This window comes from Diceros bicornis, chromosome 35 (assembly GCF_020826845.1).
Source record: "Diceros bicornis minor isolate mBicDic1 chromosome 35, mDicBic1.mat.cur, whole genome shotgun sequence".
NCBI classification, from domain to species: Eukaryota; Metazoa; Chordata; class Mammalia; order Perissodactyla; family Rhinocerotidae; genus Diceros; species Diceros bicornis.
In genome coordinates this window covers 28,478,441-28,497,525 of record NC_080774.1, presented here as the reverse complement: position 1 = coordinate 28,497,525, position 19,085 = coordinate 28,478,441, and the positions used below count along the sequence as shown (strand labels likewise).

The following is a 19,085-nucleotide window of genomic DNA, read 5'->3' as shown; positions in this document are numbered from 1 at the left end:
AAGAAGGAAATGGGCTTATTTTATAATCAAGAGTATTATCCTCTGAATTATCAGAGAGCAAAAGAGGAGACACTACCTGAAGAGTCAAGTTTTGTCCTGGAAAAATAGTGGAAGGCTCTGACAGAGTTCCACCCAATTTTCTTCTGTGTGGGCGTCCTGATGTCACATTGCTTTTCTGGCTGTCCAGAAAGGCTCAAGGCACCTTGAAATTCATACCATCTTTGAGGATTGCATGTTAGAGATGGCATTGCTGGGCCGGCCCCGTGGCTTAGTGGTTAAGTGCATGCATTCCGCTGCTGGCGGCCCTGGTTCGGATCCCGGGCGCGCACTGACACACCGCTTCTCTGGCCATGCTGAGGCCGCGTCCCACATGCAGCAACTAGAAGGATGTGCAGCTATGACATACAACTATCTACTGGGGCTTTGGGGGAAAAATAAATAAATAACTAAATTACAAAAAAAAAAAAAAGAGAGAGAGAGATGGCATTGCTTCCACAGCCAAGCTCCTGGCATGAGGGAACAAACTTCTCTGGGACGAGGAGTCTGGTACCAACAAGAGGGCCTGATTCATAAGCCGAGTAGAAAACTTTGGAATTTGTTGCTGCTCCTTTTTCGCTGCTGACAGCATCGATGTGGTGTGTGATTTTGTCGTGCAAGTGATCCTCAAGACATCTGGGGTCCCTGAGCTCTTGTGAGTTACCTGGTGGACTCAGTAGATAAAGCCCCTTCGGGAGAGCACGACCAGACGGACATTTGGCACATGAAGAGGCAGATGATGGGGGAAACTAAAGGCAACAGGGAGCAGCTGAGGAGGGAGGGCCCAGGGGTGGGGTCAGGATGAGGCCCAGAGGGAAAGCCCCCGCAGAGGTGTGGGGAAAGTTTCCCCACCTTCCCAAGTCCCAGGCAGTCTGCAAACAAGCTCCTTTTGTTACAAATGAAATCTGGTGGACTAGTCAGGGAAACAGAGCTCAGAAGTAAACCCAAGTACAAAAGGGGATTTAATTTGGAATAAAAATGGCATTTCATCAGTGGGGTAAGATGGATGATTTAGATGGTGAGGGGACAGGTGGGTGGCATCTACAATAAAAGATGGAGCCATACCTCAGACTTGACACAGGGGACAGTCCAGACAGAGCAAAAATGTAAATGCCTAAACAAAAGCACATAAAGTCCCGGAAGAAACTATGGGAAGTAGTTTGATAATTGTGGAGTGGGGCAAGCCCAGGAATGACACGAATCTGGAAGAACTGTTGATAAATGTGTCTCCAGAGCCTACCCGTAAAGTCAAAAGCCAGATGACAAACTGGGACAAATATTTGCAACTCAGGGCAAACGGTTACTGTCTCTCATATATAAAGAACTTTAAAACAAAAAAATAATCCAGTTGGGACAGGAGCTTGAGGATTTGACTTAGTACCCAGAAAAGAAAAGGAAAAGGGAACGGCTGTTCAACGTATGAAAAGATGCTCAACCTCTTAATAAGAGAAATGCAAATTAAAACCTTTTGGGTTGAGAGAAAAGCATTTTCCCCATCAGACAGACAAAAGTCAAAATCGTGCTTCTAGGAGCCTATCCTACAGATACACATATGTGGAGTTCAGTGTCACGGAGCTAAGAGCTTGTGGGAGATCAAAATTGGCCACCCTGAAATATGTCTCTTTACCTTGATTATTTTCTCTGACAGACATTTGACCTCCCCCAAACTGCCTAAAGAATTTAACACAGAAGGCCTGTTTCAGGAAGGCGCCACTACCATATGATGGCTGTAATATAATGTAAAATAGATGCTACAATAGGAAAGGCACCAACAAGTCCATCTTATCAAAAATTCTGTCTCTCCTAGGCCACATTCTCTAGGTGGCCCTGCAAAGTGTTGTCAGACAAACATTTACATTTATAAGGGAAATCTCCATTTGTAAAGGTATCTCCCTCTCTATACTGGGAAGAGGGAGGATGACCTCATCTCTAGAAACTTATCAATGTGGAACTTGAGGCCTTAAATCTGCATAATAACCTTACTCTTGTTTACTGTGGTTTTCTGGTAATCTCCCACAACTGACTCCCCCCACCCCCAACATCCTCCTTTGTCTCTAGCTGAAGATAGTATTTAAGATGAGAACCTCCACCATTTTGTTGAGAAACTCAGTTTCCCTGGTTTCTCCTATGTATACAAGTTATTAAACTTGGTATTATTTTCTCCTACCAACCTGTCTTTTAATTATTTGGCCAGCCATAAGAACCTTGAGGGAAAGGGCAGAGGGGGATCCTCCCTCTTCCCCAACAAGCTGATGGCTGGAAACAGCTGGAACATTCATGAGAGGGGCTGGCTAAATGGAATCATGGCCTGTCCCAGCAAGGGAATATTGGAGACTCTTCAGGTACTAAGATAGACTTTTTAGTGAAAAAAAAACAAAGTGCAAAACTTGTGTAGAATATGCTGCCATTTGTAGGAAAAAAAAAACAAGCAACGGGGGAAGGACGAGGTGATATACATATTTTCTGGTATATGCATAAAATGCCTCTGGGGGCTTTGAGGGAGGGTCACCCTGTGGAGGGAGGTGGTGGGAGGGAATCCTTGGAATGCGAGTCTGGTAAATATATTACCTATAAAAATGAAAATAAGATTAGTTATGAAAGAAGCCAGGTCTCATGGGGACACAGGGTCAGGTTGCAGGGGCACATGGGGATGAGACTTCTTGTTTGTAGCTTTTGGATTTGGAGCCCTATCTGGATGTTTTGGGGGCTAGACTCATGAGACACAGAGTCCAGACCCCATTGTCCCCAGATAGGGGCTGAGGCTCAGGAGGGAGGGGAGAGCGCCAATTTCTGAAAACTGACAGTTTTTTTCTTCTTTATCTGGGCTTCAAACACAGAAGTGAGAAGTGCTCACTTAACCAGGAGGGGAAATCTGGGCAAGAGGCTGGTGGGTTTGCACTGTCCCCTCCTCGCCCCTCCCCCCAACACACACACCAGGTTCTGGAATTCTCTCTGGGAGGCCTAGGGGGCTAGGTCCTGGCTTTGCAACTGCTCAGCTGGGAAAGTGGCTGGCTGGCAGGAGAGGGCCTTACAGAACACAGTCTGGGGTCGAACACTTAGCTGCCCAGTAGGGCGAGAAGCCAAGGAAGACATCAGCTGCCCAGAAATACTGGAAACTTCCTAAGCTCCTGGGATCAGCTGACCTCCCCCAGATAACTGAGGGTTGGCCTTGCACTCTTTCAGTCTACTGCTTTAGAGGCAGCAGGATAACGTCAGTGCATTCCCACAGAGGCCTGTGCCCGCTCCCAGCACTCCTCCCTCACCTGGCCTCCAGCACCTCCAGGCCCCGTGTGGACCGGCCTCGAAGATACCTGCCCACACTCCCTCGTTGTTTCTCTGCCCACCCGCCCAAAGAGGGGAGTCTCACAATTAATCAAGACTTTAGTACAGGCACAGGCCACTTGCTTGCTCCTTTCCTTCCCTCTGCGTCCACATTAATCTTGCCCCTGAGGATGCAAGATGTTCCTGTCATGCTCCACGGTTGAAGGATCATGTAGGAAGGACATCTGGTGAATCCCTTCATTTCACAGATGGGGGAAACTGAGGCCTGAGAGGGAGCAAAGCTGGCACTTGACTCTATCTCCCTGGGATCAGGCTCCCAGGGGAAGCAGGTGGAGGACTGAGGGGAGTCTGGTGAGGCAGGCCTGAAGCAGGGGTTTCAGCCGAGGCTGGGAGACAGGGCGGTGGGGTCTCTGCCATGAAGTCAGGTACACCTGAGAGGGCAGATATGAGGTGGGAAGCTTGGGGAGAGCCTACATTGCTTCTGGGCTCTCCAGAACAGACAAGCCCTGAGAGGGCCCTGGGGCCGCCGACCCAAAGGTCACAGAGCTGGGTGCAACGCCTCTCGATGCCCACAGGCTGCTGGGGGACACAGGAAGAGAAACCCCAGCTAACAGGGCCTGGGCTGAGGCAGAGGATCCTAGGCATCATCCCGTACCGAGTGGCCTCAGGGAAGGTTTCCTACAGGGAAGGTGCGGTGTGGGGCTCACAGCGGGCAGATGGGGGACAGGCATTCCATGCAGAAGAAACAGCACCAGCAAGGTGAGGCGTGAGACTGCCAGGGCCGCCTGTCTTTTGCAAACAGTGGCTGTGAGGACAGTCGTGCATCCTGTAGGCCAGGGGTCACCAAACGATGGAGAGCAGTCTGTGCCCCCACCCCCCGGCATTTGTTCCACACCTGTTTGAGGGGTTATTTGGAAATGAGTTTCTGCTTGAGGTTTTCTATTGCAAAGGCTGACCGCACCCCTATGGGTCCTGGGGCAGCCACTGGGGTGTGCGGAAAGGACAAGCTCCTTGGTGGGCAGCAGAGCCTATGCTTTGGAGGAAATGGGGCTGGCCAGGGGGTGACTGCGGTGGGAGACAGGATACGGCTTGAGGGTGCGGTGCAGCAGCTAGCCTTGGCATGCAAGGTAGGTGATTAGCTCCTGGGGACTTGGGAGCATGGTGGGCAGGGCCAAGAACATGGGTCCCTGACCCAGACACCTTTTTCCTTGGATTGCAAGGAGCCACTGCCTTGTGGATGCCCCAGCTGGCCAAAGCCTGACACTTCCCAGTTCTTGGGGGGGCAGTGGGCCATGCTCTGCTCTCCTGGCTCCTATGAGCCACTCCAGCCTCCCCTGCCAGCCTCCCCAGCTCTCAGATACCCCAACTTTAACTGGGGAGACCACTACTGTTCATGTGAGGCCACAGGACGAGAGCCCTGACTGGGGGTAGCAGGGGTGAATGTGTGGCTGAGCCCCAGGAGGCAGCCGGCTAGGCAGAGGCACACCCAGGGGAGCCAGGGTCAGCGTCCTCTGTGAAATGAGGGCGTTAGACTAGCTGCTCACTGAGATCCAGGCCCCTGCTCTCTCAAGACCATGTATAATGTAGGCTGAGGTCAAGGTTAAGAGCAGGACAGCGCAGGCCAGGTGGAGCGGGGCAGGTCAGGGGCACACGCGAGCTGAAAGGATGTGACAAAGGCTGGGGCCGAGGTGGGAGCCTGTTACACGACAGGTGCTCAGATCCCAGGAGGCCCCAGCCCACAAGCAACGCTGAGATAAGCGGGCCACGCCACCAACGCCCCCCCAGCACCGAGACAGACGGAGGGCTCCCCAGCCCTTTCAGTGAGGACAGAATGACTGAGGTGAGCTGGAGGAAGGCTCTCAGAGACCTCTATGGAAGAGGAGCATTCCGCCACCACCAAGATGGGCCACACCCTTCTGGACTCCCTTGAGCTTTGACTCTTCTTTTTAAACATTACCCTAGCCTTCCCTGCTGCTCTTCTGGAAGTACATCCTTGCTGCCCAGGGCCGAAGACGGCTCGGGGATGAGAGGGGAGAGCACCCCCAGGACCTGGACTGAGAAGCAGAGCAGTCCCCAGCCATCTAGATTAGCAAGCTGGCAAGGGGGGGCTGCTCCAGAGGACAGACTCTGCCAAGAACAATGCACCGCAAGAGGGAGGGAGGGCGTGGATCCACATGGAAAGTGCGAGCTGACTGGGCTTGGCAGCACTGGGACCTGGCTTGTTCTGAAGTTGCCGTAATCAGGACAAGAACCACTTGTCCTCTGCCTCAAGCTTGGACTGGGCACCTGGAGCTTCCTGCCCCTGCCTGCCCGGTGTTCACACTGACGCCACACAGGTGACGCAAGGAAGGAGCTTGTGGCCACCCCAGGCCCCAGGCGTCTCCACACACACAAGGGAGTCCCCATCACTGCCTGTGGCTCAGAGGCGGACCTGCTCTTCACTCTCAACATCAGAAAGGAAGTAACAGGCTCTAAAGGCTTGGCCTAAGCAACAACCCCTTTCCCTAGAGCCCCAGTTTCCAAAAGCAAGTTAAATTCCGTGGAATTTTAAAAATCACCTTGCATCTAGGATGTTCTTGCCTAAATATAGGCCAAGGAAGAGCAAGTCTCAACAGCTCAGGCCAGAGGTGAGGCCCCACCTTTCCCAAGCTCCCAGGAATGGCGTTCATGTGGCCAGAGGAACCCTGTCTGCAAGCAGCTGAAATAAACCTGACTTCTCCCACAGGGAGGGTCGAGCTGGCCCTTCACTTTAGCCAAGACACAGGTGCCAGCCCTGGCCAACTAGCATGAGTGCCAAGCACATGAATTCCCAGTGCTAGGGGCTGGGCCTTACTTGGAAGGAGTTGCTGCCAGGGCACATGGAGGCTCTCTGACTAGGAGGTGGTGAGACATTTGGGCCCAAAGGCAACTGGCCTGGGCGAGCAGCACTTCTTGGCCTGGAGGATGGGCAGCAGGGTAGCCAAGGTCCCTATGGTCCAGGTCCTATCACCACCCCTACAAGGGAGCCCCTGCACTTGGCCGGAGGGATCCTGGGCAGAGACCCCAGTGACACTGGACCTCAATACTGATCTGTTCTTGACTGTGCCCTCAGGGCTAGGTCCTTCACTGTCCTAGCAGGATGGACTGGCCACCTGAAGGCTTTCCTGAGCTGTTATACCATAAAACATGAATAGCACTGAAGCTACAGGCCTGGAGTTTCCTCAGAGAACTACTGTGGTGGGGACTAGGGTGCCCAAGGGAGCAGAGCAAAGGGACAGAATAAGTGGTGGGGAGAGCAATATAAGCAAGAACTCTGCCTCCTGTGCACCTTCCTCCACCACCACACCTGAAAACTGCCCCAAAGTTCTGGAAAAACGAGATTTCCCAGGTCAAGAAACTGGGGCAACAGCCTATTAAGAGTGACCCTGAGATGGGGGGGGGTGGCTTTCTCTCCCCAGGGCAACCTTTGCCTGTTTGGAAGATGAAGGAAAGTGGGTCTGAAAGGTCCAGGCCCAGCTGACCCTCCGACCCCGCATGCCAATCAGATATGGATCCCAACCCCTCCCCGCTCCCTGCCAGCCCTCAACCACGTGGTGGCCCTGCCCCTGAGGGTGGGAACAGATTCAATTCCGGGTTCCCGCCCAGTGCAGTCTTGAACCTGGACTGGGAGGCCGATTCGAGTTGATTCCTGGGTCTATGGCCCGGGGCAGAAGGCCAACCAAGGCTGGGGCTTCTGCTAGGGGCGTAGGAGGAAAGGCTGGGCAAAAGGCACCCGAACAGCAGATTCTGAGGGGGCACCCCTTCTAGCCTCGGCTCCCCGGTCACTGTGCCGGCCCTGCCTCTATTTCTCCGCAAGCCAAGGAAGCCCGAGTCAACCATGGTCTCCAAACCGTTTATTTCTCCCCACCGGGAGGTGGGGGTCGCTGGGGGCCGGGTGGGCAGAATACTGCCGGCGGCGGGGCCTGGTGCAGGCGGGTCGGGGCGACACGGCCCTCAAGCGAAGGTGGAGCCATTCCAGCCCACGTTGGCCGCGTTCATGTCGTAGTAGTTGATGTAGATCCTGAAAGGGATGGAAACCAAGCCGGGCTCAGGGGGCCGCACGGTCGTCGGCCGTGGGCTGCGCGCGCCCTCCACCCCGCCGCGTCCCCTGCCCCCTCCACGCACCTGTCCGGGCTGATGCGCAGGCGCTCGGTCAGCAGGCCGCACAGCAGCTTGCTGTAGGACCGGTTCTGTGTGCCGCCGATCTTGCCGATGCTGTGCAGGCTGCAGAGGGCGCACGGCTCGCTCGAGCCACCGAAGACCATGAGCTGGTCCGGGACCACGTGCACCGCGATGTACTGCGGGAGGAGGGGGCGCGGTCAGCCGACCCCTTTCCCCGCCCGGAGCCTCATCCCGGAGTCTCCTCTCACCGCCCCGGCCCGGGACCACCTCGTCGGCCAGCACCCCCCTCCTGTTCCCTCCTGGCCAACCTGAGCCGGCTTGCCCGTGGCCTGCGCCAGCTGCTGGGTGAGCTCGGAGAGGAGCCCTGCTGGCACGGAGGCGCGGGGCACGTTGGTGTTCACCACGAACATCGGCATGATGACGGAGGAACAGCGGACACCGCGCAAAGCAGCCGACTGAAACACGCACCGCCTGCGGACCAGGAACCTGAGCTACGTGACCACCGCCCGGGGCTACTCTCTGCGCGGCTGCAACCCCGCCCCGTTGACGTCACCTCCGGCGGAGGCACCGTCCCGACTGAGGACGTCAGCGCTGGCGCAGGTCCCTCCCGCCGGGCGGAACTCGGGACGTGTCGGCTGTGGCCTCCAGGCCCCGCGCACCCCGTCAAAGCTGTTCTCCGCCTGGCGGCCGGAAACCTTCCTGTCCCTCGTCTCTTTGTGAGTCCCTTCTTTTAGTCACCGATAGTTACTCAGCGACGTCTGTGTGCCGGGAGCTGGGGAAGCGGCGGTTAACGGGACAGATGGCCCCTTGCCCTCCAGGAGCTCACAGCCAGCCAAGTAGATGAAGCCCCAGCTCATTCCACCACACGCACTGGGCCCTTGTGTGTCCTTAGTCTCCGGGACCACATGTCCCCAAGGGCTACAGTCGTGGGCTTGTGCGTGTGCGTGTGTGAGATGGTGAGAGGTAGTCATTGCTGCGGGTGAGAGGGGGGCTACCACAGCGGAGTCACTGTCCAGTGACTTCCCCACACGCCTGCCCTTTCGAGTGGGTGAGGATGCTGCCGGGCGCCAAGGGGAGGGACAGGGAGTAGGAGATGAGGCCCAGACAGAGCTCCATGGGCCAAAGGCAAGCAGCAACCCTGTCTCAGAGCCCACCCCTAAAACCCCCATCCCTTGGACAACTTCTTTGCAGGTCTGAGAAACTTCAGCTCCTCAGGGAAGCCCCACCCTAGTCAGGTCCTCGGGATGCCATCTCATGGAGTCCTTAGTGAATTCTTTGTCTCTTGCACTAACGTTAAGCTTGGGGGGCATCTGGTGGGTGCCAAGCACACAAGAGACATGGACAGAATGAATGAATGGGTGAATGAAGATAGCCGTGACACAGCAGGGAGAGGACAGGACAGTAACTGGATCGGGGCCCTGGCTGTGTGGAGGGCCAGGGATGAGCCCGCAGGCCCTGCCATCACTGGGCAGAAGGGCCTGTGGCTAAGTGGCCACCCCCACTCCCTGGTCAGGGTGCTGTACTAGAGAACATTCTCTCAGGTGCTCGAGGGAGCATGTTGCGTTTGGCCAAGTCCTCAGAGTTCTCCACGAAAGTCCTGTCCTTGGTCTCTGGCAGGTCTGATCCAGTTAAGGTGGCACAGCACACACTGGCCTTGACAATGGGCTTGTGATATAACGAGGACACTCATGCCTCTGGGTCTAGCCAGCCTGCAGTCAGGAGGTCCCATGGCCCAGTTGTGGACAGAGTCTGTAAGTGTTGGTTCCTCCAGCTGGGCCCTAGGCCGCTTCCCTCCTCACTGTCACAGCCGGCGGTCTTGCCCATGCCCAGGGCTCCGTTACCACTGATGCGCTAATGGACTCCATGCCATGTCTCCTGCTCGGGGTGCTCCTCTGAGCCCCAGCAGCCAACTCAGCACTTCCTGCTCTCTGTGTCCAAATCTAAGTGCAGGATTTTTCCTCCCACACCTGATCACCTGCCAGTGAAATGTGTCTCTCTCCATTGTCCCCTTTATACTCACTTTGTTCCATTCACCCCCCCCCCACCTTAATCTAAGTTAGCTTGCATCACTTTTGGCCTGGCTGCTGTGATCACCCCCGTGGTGGATTGCTCCTCTAAGAGGAGTCTATTTCCCTGCCCCCTGGCAGCAGGTCTGGCCATGTGATTTGCCTTGCCCAGTGAAATATGAACAAAAGTGACATGAGAGACTCCAGGCAGAAGATCAAGAGCCAGGGCCTGGTTCGTAGTTCTCTGAGAAGGCACAAGTAGGTGACAAGATGGAGCCTTGCCAGCAAACACCCGCGATGTGCCTGTAGATGAGCCACTGCGATTTTCAGGTTGTTGCTGTAGCAGACGGGAGCCTTCCCTGGTCAGGAGAGCCTTGGAGATATTCACCGTTTATTCTTACCCTTCCCAGGAGCAGTCAGTGCCATCTTTCTATAAGGCCATCTGAGGAAGTGATATGATTCCCTTTCCCACCTCTTACTAGCTTGGACACTTGGCTGACCTCTCTGAGCCTCAGTTTCCCCACCTGTGATTTGGGGATGACAGTAGTGTCCACCTTACAGAGGACCAAATGGCCCAAATACTGGTGCTAGTCACCCCTGATGCTAGCAGTAGTGCTGTCACGGTGCCCTGGGTGACATGGTCTCCACCCCATGTCTTGCACCACCCTCCCTTGCTGTCTGAGTGTTGTGTACTGCCCTTCAGGGCCCTGCTCCTGGGTCCTGGCTCAGGCATTGGTCCTGAAATGCAGTTTGCCTACACTTTCCCTCATCTGACTTGGGCTCAGTTCCTTGGGAAAGCCCCCAGGGCTCCTGGCTTGGTGAGGTCTTGTAACAGGCCCAGCACCTGTCCTGTCCTTCAAGGCCGTCACCATATTTCTATTTGTAAGTTAATGCTTCCTTTCCAGGTGGTAAGCTCCATGAAGGTGGGGACTGTCTCTTTTTGGTTATTGCTGTATGCATAGCTCCTGACCCATTACCTCGGTGGGAGGCAGAGGGCTTCCAGAGATGTCCGTGCCCTAATTCCTGGAACCTGCGAACCCTCCGTTACATGGCAAAAGGCACTTCACAGATGTAGTTAGAGTTACGGACCCTAAAATAGAGAGACTGTCATGGATAATCTGGATGGGTCCAATGTAATCACATGAGCCCTTAAAAGCGGAGAATTTTCCCCAGCTAGAGTCAGAGAGATGCAGCATACGGGGAAGTCAGAGAGACTCGAAGCGGAAGGACTCAATGTGCCATTACTGGCTTTGCAGATGAAGGGGGCCAGAGGCCTCAGTCATACAACCATGAGGAACTGAATTCTGCCAACAAGCTGAATGAACTTGAAAGTGGGTTCTTCCCTACTTGACAGTGAGACACCTTGACTTCGGCCATGCAAGACCTGAAGCAGAACCCCAGTCACTTTGTGCTGGACTTCTGACGCACAGAAACTGTGAGATAATAAATGTGTGTTGTTTTAATTTGTTCTAAGAACAATAGAAAAATAATACACCTGGCACGTGGAGGGGCTCAGTAATTATCTGCTGAGCAACAGGACACAGGCACCAGGAGGTGTTGGGAGACATGGCTGCTGACCTGCCCCACAGCCTGTCCCCCTTGCTGCTCACTGACAGAATCCCAGTTCTGTTTGGTTAGAACATTTGCTGTCCCAGAGCTCCTGGCAACCAGGAGTGGCCACGTGAGTCTCATGCAGGGTACAGGGTTTATCAGGCAGCAGCTGCTTTGCTGATGAAGGCGCCACCCTACCCTCCTCCTCTTGTCCCCGCCTGGAACTTGGACACGACCCCCAGATGTGCAGTAGCTGTTGGGCAGCCAGGAGCTGGAAAAACCCAGGCAAAGGAGCCAGGAGTGGCAGCCCCAAGGAGCCTGGGAGTCTGCCTGCTCTGCCCAGCCTCTTCAGCTGCCTTCCGGTTACAGGAGAAAAAGAAGCCCCTCTCTACTCAAAGCACTGCTTGTCAGGGTTTCTGTCGTTTGCAACCCCAGTGCAACTCCTGGCTGATGCAGAGGACTTCTTGAGTGCCACGTCCTGTGGCTGAGGGCTGCTGGGCAGAGAAGGGGGAGGGAAGAAAACTTCACGATGTAGGGAGATACCAGCTGGAGGAGGAGGGATATGGCTGTTGATGCAAATAATCCATAATCAATCTATAAATCAAAATTGGAGTGAGTTTATTATGAGCCAGATTTGAGGGCTATAGCCTGGGGCTTTCTTTCTCCAAGGAAAGAAGGGCACCATAAATGTGGGGTGTACACAGTGGTTATATACCATCTTGGAACAAAGAGCATACATCACACATGACAGGAAGATCTCTTTTACTACTGTCACCAGATGCTTAGCTGGCACAGCAGATCAGTGGTCAGCAGGTCAGTGATCACAAGGTGAGCACAGCAGGTCAGTAATTAATCCATCATTTCCAGGAAGAGATGCTTATGCTTAAAGAAATGCCAAAATGGGGAGAGCTACATCTCTATTTTTTGTGTGTGTGAGAAAGATTGGCGCTGAGCTAACACCTGTTGCCAATTTTCCTCTTTTTGCTGAGGAAGATTAGCCCTGAACTAATGTCTATGCCCATCTTCCTCTATTTTGTATGTGGGATACGGCCACAGCAGGGCTTGATGAGCAGTGCATAGGTCTGCGCCTGGGATCCGAGCCTGCGAACCCCAGGCCACCGGAGCAGAGCTCACGAATTTAACCATTACGCCACTGGGCCAGCCCCTACATCCCTATTTTTAAGGGCATCGTTCTTGTCTTTGGGACATAGTCAATGTTTAAAGCAGATGTACAATGCATGCTCATCAGGCCACGTCAGGCTCTTTTGGAAAAACAAGATCAGGCTGAATTAATTTTAAACTAAATGGCTTCCTCATATACTTCAATATATCTTATTGCTTTTCACTTATTTATCATTTTCCTCCTTTTGATCACTAACTTTTTTTTTCTTTGTGAGGAAGATCAGCCCTGAGCTAACATCTGATGCCAATTCTCTTTTTTCTGAGGAAGACTGGCCCTGAACTAACATCCATGCCCATCTCCCTCCACACTACATGGGACGCCGCCACAGCATGGCTTGACAAGCAGTGCGTCGGTGCGCGCCTGGGATCTGAACTGGCGAACCCCGGGCCACCGCAGTGGAGCGCATGCACCCAACCCCTTGCGCCACTAGGCCGGCCTCATTGATCACTAATCTTTTGATAGAAAGCATTGATAATGAAAATATTGTCCCTTGGCACCAGGGCGGTTGCTGCCTGCCCTGGGTCCATTATGTCCCTTGGTGCCAGGCTTTCATCTCATTTATTTGCCCAGTTATCCATGTTGGGGGGAAATAGTTGGACAAGCATGGAGGTGTATATTAACGGGGGAAGCATTTCATAGCTTATATAATTTTTCAATTAATTTTAGATTGTTGCACAAACATTGTACATGTACTTGTATGTGACTCCTCATGCTCACATTGTTTATGATTATAGATTAGTTTTAAAATGAGTTCTGTGGCATAGTCTTTATCAGAAAAGGAAACTATGCATTGGAAGATTCATCAGGTATAAAAACACAGCATTCAGTTTGAATGATTGCACATGTACCACCCTGGGTTGCTGTTAGAATATCTAAGGCCGTTCTATTTGGAAGGACAGCCTTTCTCTTTAAAGATATTTCAGTATTTAATAAAGCTATTCCTGCTTGACTGTCATTAAGAGCTTATTGAGTAAATTTAGTCAGAGCTTCTATATGTGATATGACATCTTCCAGCCCCAAAGAAGGAACAAATATAGCCGCTAGGTGGTCATACCAGTGGAACACTGAATGAGCCCATCTGGCCTTGAAGAGCACTGAGTTCCATTAGGAGCCAGCTCATAAATGCCTGACCTTCGAGACCAGTGTGTTCCAAATCAATCACTTATGATAGTATTCTGAAAACCTTAAATGGAACAATTATAAAATAGGCTTAAGCATAACAAAGGTTTAAATGAGGAGATATAAGGTTGGGATTACAGGCTTGGTCTGGATTCTTGGGATAACTGTCTACCTCAGATACCATCTTCTTCTCATCCTGCTTTGGAGACATTTGTACTGGTCAGTTGAAGTTGTGTATCAGAAATAGGAACTGAAACCTACTCAGGTGGAGAAGGCTTGTTTAAACGAGAAATGTGAATCCATGAGTTTATGCCTTTTGATTCTGCATGAATTGGTTAAAAGTACCTGGTATGATCCTTTCCAACAGGGCTGCAAAGAGTCTTTTATCTGGTGTCTTTTCCAATAAACAAAGTTTCCAGGTTGAAGTTCATGATCCTTAAGATCTTCGTCTCCTGGGAGCTCACTGTGAAAAGAATCAGCTACCAACCTCTTATTTCTTTTAAGTGTCTCAATGAGACCTTGACAATAATGTAGGATGTCTCCTTCAGGCAGTGTTGGTTCATACATTCCTTCGTCTAATTGCATAGGCTGTTCATTTATTATCTTGAAAGAGGACAGCCGATGTTTACCAAAGCATGTAGATCTAAGATTGAGGAGCACTAGCGGAAGAGCTTTTGGTCATGGGAGATTAAATGCTTCTGAAAGCTTTGCCAATTGAGTTTGATTGTGATGTTAAAATGTTGCATTATTGGCCAAATGTCACAAATAGATTTAATTATTTGTCCAGTGAAATGAGTTCTCCAGTCACTGTGTAACTCAGTAGGAATTTCTCAAACAGGAATTATCCTTTCCAATAATAATTTACCTAAAGCCATAGCTCTTCTGCAAGGAAAGGCCTCAACCCAATGTGAGATCATTACAAAATATATTTATCCTTGAGATGGTGGCATTTGAACAAAGTCTAATTTCCATACCCCAAAGGGTCCCTTAGAAAGGGAAAAGTGGCCTTGTGACCCATGAGATGGTTTCCCTAGATTATGTTTTGGGCATATAGCACAACAAGTATGGGCTTTATGAGCCACTGTGGAGGAAAGTTTTCAAAAGTATTGTTTTCCCCATAAAATCATCTTTTCAGATGCTCAGTGAATTAACTGATGTATATGCTGGAGCAGTGACAGTTGTGCTCCAATAGGCCCTATAGTTTGTTATCAGGGCCCGAACCACATCTGTGTAGTGGTGTCAAAAATTCCCCCTTTTGTTGCCATCTTTGTTTCTTTTCTTCCATGGTGATTTCTTGAGCCTGTAGAAGGAAATCTTTTACTGGGTTAGCAGAGTTAGTAGAAAGTAGTGGGCATTCTCAAGGCTGGACAGCATATTCAGCTTGATAATGTCCTTGCTTATCCTTTAAGTAAGACCCATCTGTAAACCAAATTAGATAATAGAATGCAGTCACAGTCTTTTCTTCCTGTGGTGCTGGAAGCAAGGTAGCAGGGTTAAGACAGTGAATAATATTTACGCATGCAATATAACCTAAGAAGGTTTATCGTCATTTGCTTGACAATGCTTCCCATGTAATTTAGCATACCAAACAAGCCTAATTAGTTTAGTATCTCCCTTCTTATAGGAAGAGAGAACAAATTTCTTTGAGAAGTCCCAGGGGCCCTCTGAAAATTCTCAGAGAAATTTTCAAGTCAAAAGAGAGACTTCAGGGGCTGGCCCAGTAGCATAACGGTTAAGTTCGTGCACTCTGCATCAGTGGCTCAGGGTTTGCAGGTTCAGAACATGGGCAGAGACTGACGCACTGCTTATCAAGTCATTCTGGGGGGGGCATCCCATATAAAGTAGAGGAAGATGGCACAGATGTTAGCTCATGGCCAATCTTCCTCAGCAAAAAGAGGAAGATTGGCATCAGATGTTAGCTCAGGGCTAATCTTCCTCAAAAAAAAAAAAGAGAAAGACTTCATTTAGGAAATGAATTTTGGGGAACTTGTCAAAAATATCAAAAGGTTTTAAAACACTTAGTCAAACAAGATCAAGTGTTTGCTGATCTTGTGTCACTGTGAAACAATGGTCGCTGTGAAACAATGCTTAGTTATCCATTTAACCAAAGTGAGACTCACTCAAAAGTAAATAAAACCTTTTATAATCTCTTTATCAAGAGCAGACTAAAAGTACAGGAAAATTATCCTTTTAAGAAAGAGAAAACCAAATTCTAATTTTTGTACTAGCTTACTTTTGACATTAAAACTTATTCACTTAATTGAATTTATTTTAATCTTAACCAACTTGACCATGTACAAAACTCTTTCCTTAGGGTTCCTCTTCCACAAACCTTCTATAACATTTTTTTTCACATTCAGAATTTATCCCATGCTTTCTTTCCTTCCTAGTACTGTAGGACAAGTTTATCTTTTTTAACAAAACAAACAAAAATATTTCCATTATTTATACCTTCTTTACTGAAAATGTACTTCTTACTTTTCTTGACTACAAAGACGTTTTCCTTATTAAATTTTAGTAGCTTTATTCACATATATTAATTAGAATTTTTAACCCTTACAGACCTTAATTTTTAGCAAAAACTAAGAAGTAGTTATGAACTGTTGTTTACATTAGCATTCTGCAGATTGACAAATTTATAAATACTTTTTATAATTTCTAGAAACATGCTACTTCATAGTACAATATTTAAAAAAAAATACAAGACATGTTTACTAATAGACCCAAATATCTTTTATTTTCTCTGTAATAAGAAGCCAAATGTAGATAAACTTCAGTATTTTAGTAATTAATGTCTAATATTTTATCTTACACGGAAATGATCTAGACATTTAATGAATTTTCTATAATTTAATTCAATTAAGCAAAACTCTAAAGTTTCAAGTTACCAAAAGGTTTTGAAATTATTTTAAGTACAGACACCATAATACATAATTGTTAAAAAGTTCACCCAGCACTTTTATCTTTTTCACGTCTATTTGTTTACTTGTTTCCATGCTGATAACTCTGAAAACATGTTCATTTTAATCAAACCAACAATCTTAAATAAGCTTTTATTTACAAAGATTATTTTATATCCTGTTAGCTTGAAAGACATTTGGGTTAGTTTCCATGACATTTGTATAAGTTCTTACTTTAAGCCAATTAAATAGAGCCTTTTAGAAATTATACCATCTGGAGGTAAGATATTGCTCATATATAACATACATGTAGACACACATAGACAATGACTCCACAGCTAGTGTTTTAAAATTACTGCCATGAATCAGATACAGTAATATAAGGCTCATTAGTTATGAGAGAATAATTGAATCCAAATTTTGTTCTAAGCTTTTTCTATTAATATTTGTGGAGAAGACACTCAGGATGCTAGATGTTGGGCAAGAGTGCTCTTATGGCCGTTTTTCTTGCCTTTTTTTCCCTTCAGACTTAGGAATTGGTGATGGGCTAGATAACAGTTCCCCAAGAGCCGAGGCGATAAGCCTTTTTGAAATAAAGGAAATGGGTGGAATCTGAACTGCCTCTAGAGCTGCTTTTCAGTTTTGCAGAGGTTTGTAAGTTGAGGGCAGTTGCTCTTAATTTCTCAGAAATTTGGGTTGTAACTTAAATGACATTATAGGTCAATCTACCTGTCCAACTACATCACCCTAATTTGCTTCTTTCCCTCTGGGTGCTTAGTTTTATTTTAACTTTAAGGGAAAGCCAAAAAATTCTTATCAGACTCTGAATATTAGCTTCTAGTTTGGCTGAATTTCTGATCATAAGTTGCTAAATCCTTTCAAATATCTTGTCAGGTTTCAGCCGGGACAGACAGTAACTACCTGCAGTATTGAACCATTCCAGTAATCTTTAATGTAGTAGCGTCCCAGAAAATCTCTCAGAGTCTCATTAATTCTGGGAGTGGATTTCAGGGGTCTCTGTAAAGCTTTGGTCTAATATATTTTCCTTTAGGTATCTTTTATAACTTAATTTTCTATTAGCTTTTGCAATAAAACTTTCAATAAGGTTATTTTGGAATTTTGAAGTTTTTGCTTTTAAGTGCCCTTCTTCCCCCCCCCCCCAAAGCCCCAGTACATAGTTGTATGTCATAGTCGCACATCCTTCTAGTTGCTGTATGTGGGACGCGGCCTCAGCATGGCCAGAGAAGCGGTGCGTCGGTGCGCACGCGGGATCCAAACCTGGGCCACTAGCAGCGGAGCTCGTGCACTTAACCACTAAGCCATGGGGCTGGCCCTTAAGTGCCCTTCTTAAATAAGCTTATCCAACTGGAACCTTCCTTCTAATGGCCAATGTAATCCCCCCTGAGGCTGGTGGCAGTTTGGTAGGACCCTTAGCCGTGAATGGAGTGCAACCCACATTTATGTCTGACTATCTCTGACCACAAAATGGGGTGCAACTGCATTTTTGTCTGACCGTATTTTGGGATCCCAACCTGATGACTATTAAGCCAAGCTCTCAGGACATGAAAGAAGCTTGGTAAGAATTTTTTTTTTTTTTTTTTTTTTTTTGCTGTTCTTTGTAAATATTTACAGCTTCTGGAACCTTTAGTTTGATCAATTGTGCCGGAAGGTGGCGAGCTTGACTGTTTTTAAAAAATTTCTCTATTACCTGGCTCTTAAAAAGGAGCCCCAAAGCGGCTACTGTAGTTTTAAACTATCCTGGGTTATCTTGCCAGCTGTTCACCGCTATCCCCATTTTGTTAAGCACTTGCAAGTTTCAGCATGAAGCCAGCCGGAGTGCGGAGGGGAGGCTGCCCATTCAGGAACTGGTTGGCTTTTAGAAGTTTGATTTCCCATTTTTCCTTTAGGTTTGTTTTACTATAAAGTCTGAAGAATTTCTAAGGATAGTGTAGTGGGTAAGAAATGTGCTGCTTGTGAGTGTTACTCCTTAAAGAAAGATCATAAACACTCTCTCACGGGCCTCGGTTTCTCTCGCCAGCAGTCTAAAACTACTGTGGGGGCTCAGAGTGTGTGGGCAACCAACCCTCATATGTGCTTCCCCAGATAAGCCTTTAATTAATTAATGTGAATGATAGTGGAGTTCCCTATGGGACCACTACAAGTCATGAGGATTGATCCTCAGACACTCCTACAAGGTTCTCAGTCACCTAAGAACACTTTTCGGCCGGGAGGAGCTGGTGTCCCTTCTCTTCGGAGCTGAGAGTTCAGACTCTCATTTCTCTTTCAAGCAGTTTGTTCAGACTTTATAAACACAATTCTTTCCAATTTAAAGTCAAATTAAAAAGGTCAGCCTGCCCCATTCACTCCAAAGCTCCCCCTAGGCTCCCCTGGCCTAGGAAATTCCCCCTAGGTTTCTCTTTCCTAGGAATTACCCCTAGGTCCCTCTGACCTAGGGTATGTACCAATACTCCCTTAAGATGAGACCATTGGAGGTCTGGCTCCCACGATTACAGGATAAATTTCCCAGCTGGCCTTCAGCAACTCCCCGCCCCAGCTCAGAGCCCCTCTCTTCCAGTGGAGTCCAGGTGGACGCTGGGCTTTCCCTCCAGCACCTCCCCTCTGCCCCAGGCCTTTCCCATCTCCACTGAGCAGCACCTATGACCCCATGAAGCCTTCCTGGCACCTCCAGCTGGAAACCCACCGATCTCTAGGCTTCCTCAACCTGGGCCTACGTGGACGCGTTTTCATGGTCTGCTCTCAAAGAAAGCCATGTGTGTGTGCATGTGTATGTGTGTGCATATGCGTGCATGTCAGGGCCTGGCGCCCCATCTCCTTCCTCTCTGTGTCCATGCTGCTCCTGCCTTTCGG

At 49.2% G+C, this 19,085-nt stretch overlaps 1 protein-coding gene across 1 annotated transcript; it reads right to left on the bottom strand.

Annotated features, from left to right (window-relative positions):
• Window positions 1-7,175: 7,175 nt before the first annotated feature.
• MIF (macrophage migration inhibitory factor) lies at window positions 7,176-7,972 on the bottom strand. Its single transcript, XM_058531924.1, has 3 exons — window positions 7,767-7,972; window positions 7,462-7,634; window positions 7,176-7,357 (listed from the first exon to the last, which is right to left on the bottom strand). Exons 1-3 carry the CDS (start codon window positions 7,872-7,874, stop codon window positions 7,291-7,293), a joined length of 348 nt encoding a protein of 115 aa, XP_058387907.1. The 5' UTR covers window positions 7,875-7,972; the 3' UTR covers window positions 7,176-7,290.
• Window positions 7,973-19,085: the final 11,113 nt, after the last annotated feature.

Bases quoted from the DNA above. Each gene is read 5' to 3' on its own strand.
- MIF (XM_058531924.1), bottom strand. From the start codon at position 7,874: ATGCCGATGTTCGTGGTGAACACCAACGTGCCCCGCGCCTCCGTGCCA. The intron at 7,635-7,766 runs GTTGGCCAGGAG...CTCCTCCCGCAG, and splicing joins CCACGGGCAAGCCGGCTCAG to TACATCGCGGTGCACGTGGT. The intron at 7,358-7,461 runs GTGCGTGGAGGG...CATCCCTTTCAG, and splicing joins CTGCGCATCAGCCCGGACAG to GATCTACATCAACTACTACG.